At 41.4% G+C, this 9398-nt stretch overlaps 1 protein-coding gene across 1 annotated transcript in view; it reads left to right on the top strand.

Annotated features, from left to right (window-relative positions):
• The window catches only part of LOC138650979 (B-cell receptor CD22-like), a 34701-nt gene extending 26011 nt beyond the window's left edge, over positions 1-8690 (top strand). The window contains exons 7-9 of the mRNA XM_069740872.1: positions 3763-3807; positions 4408-4464; positions 7456-8690. Coding sequence (XP_069596973.1) covers positions 3763-3807; positions 4408-4464; positions 7456-7557 — 204 coding nt within the window. The 3' untranslated portion in view covers positions 7558-8690. The remainder of the gene's footprint in view (positions 1-3762; positions 3808-4407; positions 4465-7455) is intronic.
• The last annotated feature ends 708 nt before the right edge of the window (positions 8691-9398 follow it).

The raw sequence follows: 9398 nt of genomic DNA on the forward strand, positions 1-9398 counted from the left end.
TTCCTGAGCTTCAATCTTCATGCTCTCGTTTAGTAGTTGTTGGAAACTACGCTGCATTAGGCCTACAAATTGGGTATGGGGTGTAGAGAGATGGTGTGTTCCACTCCAAGGTGTTCCCAAGGTTTCCTCTCCATTGCTTCGATCTTCATGCTCTCGTTTAGTAGTTGTTGGAAACTACGCTGCATTAGGCCTACAAATTGGGTATGGGGTGTAGAGAGATGGTGTGTTCCACTCCAAGGTGTTCCCCAGGTTTCCTCTCCATTGCTTCGATCTTCATGCTCTCGTTTAGTAGTTGTTGGAAACTACGCTGCATTAGGCCTACAAATTGGGTATGGGGTGTAGAGAGATGGTGTGTTCCACTCCAAGGTGTTCTCCAGGTTGCCTTTCCTGAGCTTCAATCTTCATGCTCTCGTTTAGTAGTTGTTGGAAACTACGCTGCATTAGGCCTACAAATTGGGTATGGGGTGTAGAGAGATGGTGTGTTCCACTCCAAGGTGTTCCCAAGGTTTCCTCTCCATTGCTTCGATCTTCATGCTCTCGTTTAGTAGTTGTTGGAAACTACGCTGCATTAGGCCTACAAATTGGGTATGGGGTGTAGAGAGATGGTGTGTTCCACTCCAAGGTGTTCCCCAGGTTTCATCGCCATTGGTTCGATCTTCATGCTCTCGTTTAGTAGTTGTTGGAAACTACGCTGCATTAGGCCTACAAATTGGGTATGGGGTGTAGAGAGATGGTGTGTTCCACTCCAAGGTGTTCCCCAGGTTTCCTCTCCATTGCTTCGATCTTCATGCTCTCGTTTAGTAGTTGTAGAAAACTACACTGCATTAGGCCTACAAATTGGGTATGGGGTGTAGAGAGATGGTGTGTTCCACTCCAAGGTGTTCCCCAGGTTTCGTCCACATTGCTTCGGTCTTCCGACTCTCGTTTAGTAGTTGTAGAAAACTACACTGCACTAGGCCTACAAATTGGGTATGGGGTGTAGAGAGACGGTGTGTTACACTCCAAGGTGTTCCCCAGGTTTCATCCACATTGCTTCGATCTTCCGACTCTCGTTTAGTAGTTGTTGAAAACTACACTGCATTAGGCCTACAAATTGGGTATGGGGTGTAGAGAGATGGTGTGTTCCACTCCAAGGTGTTCTCCAGGTTGCCTTTCCTGAACTTCTATCTTCAGGCTCTCATTAAATTGTAGTTAAATGGAACAACTGCATTTGGCGTACTAGTTGGTTTGGGGCCTACTATCGGTGTCTGCCACTCCTTGCTGTTCTCCTGGTTTCCTGTCCTGAAATTCCATTTTCAGGCTCTTGTTAAGTAGTTGTTAATGTTAGACTGCATTTGGCCTACTAGTTGGGTTGGGGCTTACTATCGGTGTCTGCCACTCCTTGCTGTTCTCCTCAACTGAACAAAGCTGGGCCGCCTGTTTACTACGGTTGCCAATTTTGAACTGCATGTCGACTACTTACTGATTTGGGCCTACTCTCTGTGTCAGCCTCTCATTCCAGTTGTCCTCCACTGCAATGCCCCCTGGTTAGTCCTGTGTTACCAATTTTGAACTGCATTTAGCCCACTTTATTCTTTGGGCCTATATCTGTGTTTCCTCCTCATCCTGCCCATTGCCCAGCCAGTGATAGATGAGTCTGCTGGTACATTGACCCATAACGCAAAATTCCCCGTGCACGCTACACAGCAAGATTGTGACCCTGCTGAAAGTCAGGTTCCTCTTCCCGCATACCATACCACCTTACACGGGGACAAAGAGGAAGGTGCAGATGAAAGTGCAGGTTCCTTCATCAGGTGGGGGGAGGAATACTAGTTGGCGACGTCACTGGCACAGGGCCTCTCATAGTACGCAAAAGTGTTGCTGCCGGTGGGAGGCGCCCCCGCCGTGCAAACACACCGCTGTACTTTGAGGGGCCCTGTGCCAGTGCCAATGCCAACGAGTGGGCCCCCCCTGCTTGCTCAGGATCACAGCACTTGCAAAGTTTAAATACTTACCTCTCCCTGCTCCACTGCCGTGACGTGGTGCAGATTTACTGGGCCCACTAATTACTTGAACCAGCCCTACCCCCCACAACTTTAGCCAAATGACCCCCAATTTCAAATGCCTTCCAATTATTATAAGGTAAATTACGATTGACAAGCTTCTTTAACAAGAATGGATGTTTTTGCCATTAAAATGGGCAGTGTAAGTGTTTTCCTGGCCTCCACTCACTGCCGACTATGCTCCCCCATTGACTTGCATTGGGTTTCGTATTTCGGGCGATACCCGACTTTTCGCGATAATCGGCCGATTCCACTCGACTCGACTTCTAAGATAGTCGGGTTTCGCGAAACACGGCTCGACTCTAAAAAGGTCAAGGTCGCTCAACCCTAGGATCAAGCACCAGAATAGTGGGGGTGAATTGCAGGGATCCCACTAGTATTCATTTACTGCTCTCTGTGACAGCTAACAGGGCACATCGTTTCCTTGATTCCCTGCTACTCTGAGAAGCAACAGAGTTCGCTCCTGAACAGACCGGGTGATGGAACCCGTGTCTATTCTGGTGTAGTGCTGCCATATAGTGCCGCCATTACCTAGCAGCAGGTTCCACTCCTGCACGGTGAACCCCAAACTGCGAATGCACCATTAGTATCGTTATATTTACTCGGTGCGTTCCGTCAGCCCTATCAGTGTGGACTGCTGGTAGTCATTGCTTCCAGAGCCACCTCACACAGACTTATCCAGGACATGGGCTACAAGTGTCACATTCCTTGTGTCAGGCCACTCATGACCAATAGACAACACCAGAAGTGTCTTACCTGGGCCAAGGAGAAAAAGAACTGGACTGTTGCCATTGGTCCAATGTGGTATTTTCAGATGAAAGTAAATTTTGCATTTAATTTGAAATCAAGGTCCCAGAGTCTGGAGGAAGAGCGGAGGCCACAATCCAAGCTGCTGCAGGTCTAGTGTGAGGTCTCAACAATCAATGATGGTTTGGGGAGCCATGTCATCTGCTGGTGTAGGTCCACTCTGTTGTATCAAGACCAAAGTCAGCGTGAAATGGAAATTTAGAGTGATAAAAGTAGTGGAATTCTATTTGGCTACAACACCTGTCACTCAAAGGAAGTGGGGATGGATTGTGAAGCTCACAATGCAAAGAGCAGATATTTTAGCCATACCGGCCACCAGTCTACCACTTGCATGAGTAGTATATCATTTACACGTCTAGCACTGTCAAAAGTATCACATGGTCAAAACTTCTGTGAGACCAATTTTCAAAGACAACGTTAAGTTTTAAGCAGTTACAACATTCCATTTAATGTTTTTGTTATGACTTTGTCTTCTTGCTTATGTCAGTAGAATTAGGTAACATCCCTTTTTAATGACAAAAGAGTTTGTTCACTGAACAATTACTGATTATTGGTCATAGAGAGAAATAAAGAACTAGGACGTAATGAAGATTACTTTACAAATATGGAAGGTGTACAGAAAGTGGTCCTTAGTCTGGGTGGGTTGGGCTTGAATGAGAAATGAAAGAATAGAATGTAGAAAACCTGAAAAATCTAAAAGGCTCATTAGGCTGGTGAAACAAACTTTTTGCAGTTTAATTAGATGTTACTAATTAGTATAAATTACATTAAAAGATCAGGAATAATAGTAAGTAAATAGAGTAAAACAGTTTTGAAAAAAGTAATGGCAACTACGGTAATACTACCTATTTGGAAAACTTTAGACTTCTGAGTTTTTTATATACTTCAGTTATTGCAATTCCTTTTTTTACAGAGCAACAAAATGTTTGACCCAATGCAAAGTACATTATCTAAAAACGTAAGTTACCTTTTTACAATTGAGTTTTTTAATTAAAAGTAACATTTCCGCTTCATGTGCTTTTTATTATTGATTATCCTGGCAATAATTATCAATAATCTACTTAGTATTTTGACCACTAATTATTTGTATACCCTTTACCACAGTCAGACTAAAATAAAAATGTAAAAAGTTAATAATATAGGAACAATACTACATCCACACATAAGGAGTAAATGCTACTTTTTACAATCTATAGATTAAGGATGATGACAATATAAGACAATAGATTTTTGCTTAATTTACAAATACATATTATTATCACTCCAGATAATAATCTGAAAACAGTAGTCACTAACCCTACAAGAGCCAATGAAACGTGAACCTGATAATTAAGCAATTGGTTTCACGTGTAATACCATACAAAACCACAAGGTGTGCTATTAAGACATGAGTTTGAGTTACAATTTGGCTCCAGACATCTGATTGGTAGGAGGCAGAAGATTCATTAACATAATTCTAGGAAATAGTAAGGTGTAACTTTTCCTTCATGGACGCCCCATTTGCAAAAGCAGTGAATGTCCTACGTATATTTATTTGATCATTTTATTTATATTTTAGAGCACCAGATACACAGATCTAATAGAAAGACAAACAACATCTTATTATACACTAGAGGTAAGATCATCAATATGGTGATAGTCTTGCTTATAATTATTTGTGATGCCAAATATGAAACCACTGTTAGTATTCCCCAAACAAACCAATTTAAATATTATGCATAACCTGTGGGTAAAAGAAAGTACCTGGACCATATGTTAGGTATCTAGTTCCCGCTGCTGCACAGGGGGAATCTCGAACAATGTCTACTGCGGACTCCCATTCTCCTCCAGCCGCAGTTGAACCTGCTCAGCTGAGACGTCGGACCCAGCATTTGGCTCAGGGCCGCACGGCCATGTGCTACTATCAAATGTGTTTGGCTTATGCCAGTGGATACTATACCACTCTATATATATGTGGTGTGAGGCTGTAGCTTTGGGACTGTACACGCAGGCAGGCAGCTAGCGTCAGTGGGGGCAATTAGCCTTGGCTTAGCATCTGGTTCCTTCATGTGTGCGGTTAGCACAGAAGAGTTCCAGAGCAAGCACAACCCTAGTTAGGCTATTAGTTTTGTGTACAGCACGACTCTGTGAGGCAACAGAGATCACTTCCAGTTCACACGGGGTGAAGCTTAACCCAAGTGTGAGCTCAGAGTTTATCCGCCATTACTTTGCAGCAGGTATCTCTGCACGATGGACCCCGGGCTGCGAACGCACCTTGTAGCTACCTATCTATACTCGGTGCATTCCGCTATCCCTAACACCATATGATTCCACAGCCCCCATAAAAACTTCAGCGAATTAAAGCCTTGTGAATAGTGTTGAGCGATACCGTCCGATATTTGAAAGTATCGGTATCGGATGGTATCGGCCGATATCCGAAAAATATCGGATATCGCCGATACCGATATCCGATACCAATACAAGTCAATGGGACACAAATATCGGAAGGTATCCGTAATGGTTCCCAGGGTCTGAAGGAGAGGAAACTCTCCTTCAGGCCCTGGGATCCATATTAATGTGTAAAATAAAGAATAAAAATAAAAAATATTGATATACTTACCCTCGGACGGGCCCTGGTTGTCACCGCTGCAATCGCCATGCTTTTCTTCCTAAGAATGAGCGCTTTAATGACCTTCGATGACGTCGCGGCTTGTGATTGGTCGCTGAGTGGTCATGTGAACGCTCACACGACCAATCACAAGCCGTGACGTCATCGAAGGTCCTTAACGCGCTCATTCTTAGGAATGAGCGCGTTAAGTACTTTCGATGACGTCGCGGCTTGTGATTGGTCGCGTGAGCGGTCATGTGACCGCTCACGCGACCAATCACAAGCCGCGGCATCATCGAAGACACTTAACAAGCTCATTCATAGGAAGGAAAACATGGCGATTGCAGCGGTGACAACCAGGGCCCATCCGAGGGTAAGTATATTTTTTTTTTTTATTTTTATGCTTTATTTTACACATTAATCTAAATCCAGATACCGATTCCGGATATCACAAAAATATCGGAACTCGGTATCGGAATTCCGATACCGCAAATATCGGTCGATACCCGATACTTGCGGTATCGGAATGCTCAACACTACTTGTGAATGTAAAAATTGCCATATCCAATCCAAATTGAAATATTATTAATTTTTCATCTTAATTTGTTTTAGGACCCTAATAATAAGGCCAACCCAAAATTGGAAATATTATTAATTTTTCATCTTACTTTGTTGTCGGACTCTAGTAATAAGGCCAACCCTAAATTGGAAATATTATAGATTTTCAATGTTACTTTGTTATAGGACCCAACTAAAATTTTTTATCCTTTTGTTTCTTTAAGTATTTTAGGGCCTTGGTCCCCATTTTTCATGGCACTAAAAGGGATGACTGAGAATAGATTTCACATCTAAATTCCCAAAATAGTACCACGCCTGTCAACAGGTTTTGTCTACTATTACAACTCAACCCTATTCCCATAAATACAAGACACAATACGATATACAAAAACGTGGCATTCGTGTAGGTGTGTTGAAGAAGTTATTTATTGAGTGAAGAATTTCCAGGGTTTAAATTAGACGTTTTGATCAATACCTGACCTTCATCAGTCATCTGGATGGAGGAGATCTGTGTGGCAGCACTTGCTGTCTTAGCAGTGGATACTGCAGACTCCCACACAGCGTGCTGCCACACAGATCTCCTCTATCCAGATGACTGATGAAGGTCAGGTATTGACTTAAACATCTCATTGATTTCTGGAAATTCTTCACTTAATAAATAGGTTCTTCGACACACCTATACGAGTGCCAAGTTTTTCTACATCACAGCTGATGGATTTGGTTATCCTACTTGTGCACCACCAGAATTCCAGAAGTGCTGTGTTTTCCTTAATACCACAATACCATATACAAACATGTAAAACCATGGAACTATATTCTTGAAAAAGTAGATCCATTTTGTAATCTTCGAAAACTGTTTTAAGCAATATTTTTTTTCCTAACAATAGAATGTGAAAAACAGTCATAAGGTCTAATGGTCTACTGGCCAATCTTTGAGTCAACTCCTAAACTTTTAAGCACTAGACAACTATTTAATACTTAATTTAATTGAGTACTACCATCATCTAGTCGAGTTTTGTAAACTTTTCTACCTTTGAAAATGAAAATTTTGGTAACACCAATCTCAATTTGGTCTTATCCAAGGGAGGAAAATAATGTTAGGTGAAAGAAGAAATGGTCACCTATAGGGGTTGTATTAACCCACAACAAAGGATTCGAGATGGATCAGCTCCCACAGAACGGGATTACTGATGTAATTATCTAGTATGAGAGAATGAGGGTGGTGTTCTGCGCTGCCGATGTGGATGCCAAGAAACTACAAATTAACAATATGGGTACATGTGGATTACCCTCTTTTTCTCTACATGCTTCAAAGTTGGACTAAATTCTTCCTCAGTCAATACTGTGGTTCTCTTCAGGAAGAAGTTGGTCCAACTTTCAAACATGTTTCTTGGCTCCCACCACTAGTTTACCCTTGAAAACGATCGTATTTATAAACTTGTAACTCTTTTTGTTTTACAGCCAACAGCTCATTGCCACTTACCTAAAAAAGGACAAAATGGGATCCAATCCCGTGAAAATGAAGATGTATATGAAGACATGTCTATAAAGCGAACTAAGTAAAGAGAGAGATAATGTGAAGGGGCGGAACAGAAATGTGATGTGAATTAAAGGAAAAAATATCAAGTGAAAATATAATGGGAAATGTGAAAAAAATATTTCAAATTGTATTCTAGAAAAATCCACGCTTTTTAAATAATATTCGTATAAAAACTGGAATCATTTTGTTATTATGCATTGATTTAAACAATAAATATTTTTCCTAAAGGATTTCTCAAATTATATCGGAATGTAGTAAAATAAAAATCGCAGATGTTAAATTTAACCTGCGAGGTCTTTTTGACTTATGCAGTGAGATAACTTTGAAGGATCTTCAGACAATTTTATCTAACTCTATACTACCCCTCAGCTGGTTAACTTTACACCATTTTTTACCCAAATTTTTGCACAATTTGATGCATCCTAAACCATACTCTTCACTCTCCCCTTACCAAGCCATGGTTTTCCAAAGAATGTAGAAAAATAAAACAATAATAAATATGGCGCCAACTATATATGACAGAATACACATGTAGTTATCCTGAGGAAGGAGTAAATTTGACTTTGAAACTCGTTGACAATAAACCATCATCCATCTTATCCTGTCTTTGGATACTTTTTTGAATCAGCAGCGCATTTGAAGTCCACATCTTCTGTTTTATGGTATAATTCACACACATCCGCGGATGACGCAGCAGCTGACGATTGTTCAATTTTAGTGGTTGAGTCACACGCAACTCTATCAGGAGAGCGCCTACCCATTGTTCACCCTGTATATTACTGGGATAAGACGCTATTGCACTTTGCATTTCTTTTTTTCAAGAAATTAATGGAGACAGAAGGAGAGCGCTAGAAGTCACTGACATTGTGTTGGGCAATGAGCAGCTGCTATCCGTGCCATAATTATTATTAATTGTCTGTGATTGTGATAACATCTCTTTGCTCTGTGTTGCATCATTTAGAAATGTCTGGTAAAAAAAGTGTCAATGGATGAATCAATGTTAAAGAAAATATCTGCACCACATTACCTGTTAATATAAATGTCGGTGTCTAGAAATCTTAAAGTGAACTTATCAGCAGGATTTTGCTATGTAAACTACAAACACTGTCAGGTTGGCGCTGTTATACTGATTAAAATGATACCTGGGGTGAAGAAATCAGTCTTGTGGTTCTTGTGTAATCAGTGTTAGAAGTTTTCAGTTAATGATTATTATTATTATTTATTTATATAACACCATTGATTCCATGGTGCTGTACATGAGAAGGGGTTACATACAAATTACAGATATCACATACAGTAAACAAACTAACAATGACAGACTGATACAGAGTGGCGAGGACCCTGCCCTTACGGGCTTACATTCTACCGGATTATGGGGAAGGAGACAATAGGTTGAGGGTTGCAGGAGCTCCGGTGTTGGTGAGGCGGTAGCTTCGATAGTGATGACAGTAATGAACAGCTACAGAGCCCATATGTAATGAATCAGCAATCCATTGCAAAACTACAGGCCCCAGGGCATGCTGGAAGTTGTAGTGTGACAGCTAGAGATCCATTGGGATCAGCACTATGGAGTCCGGCCCAAGCATGCACGTGTCTAGGGGCTCCTCATCTCTGGAATAATTGTTATTAAGTTCTGAAAATGTTCCTTTCAGAAAGAAGACCAGCGCCACCTACTGGAGGTAGCAATACTACACAGCAATATTGACCCTTTAAGGCGCCTTTGTATATGGCTTGCCAAATTAGACCTCTTGCATTGCACTGATGAGGAGCAAACAGTCCAAAACACGTGTCTGCAAATCTGGCTTGCCTTTTATCCCAAGTCATGTGGCAAGGCTTGATGAAAGGGTCAATATTGACTTTTAGG

The sequence above is a fragment of the Ranitomeya imitator genome, chromosome 10 (genome assembly GCF_032444005.1).
Source record: "Ranitomeya imitator isolate aRanImi1 chromosome 10, aRanImi1.pri, whole genome shotgun sequence".
NCBI lineage: Eukaryota > Metazoa > Chordata > Amphibia > Anura > Dendrobatidae > Ranitomeya > Ranitomeya imitator.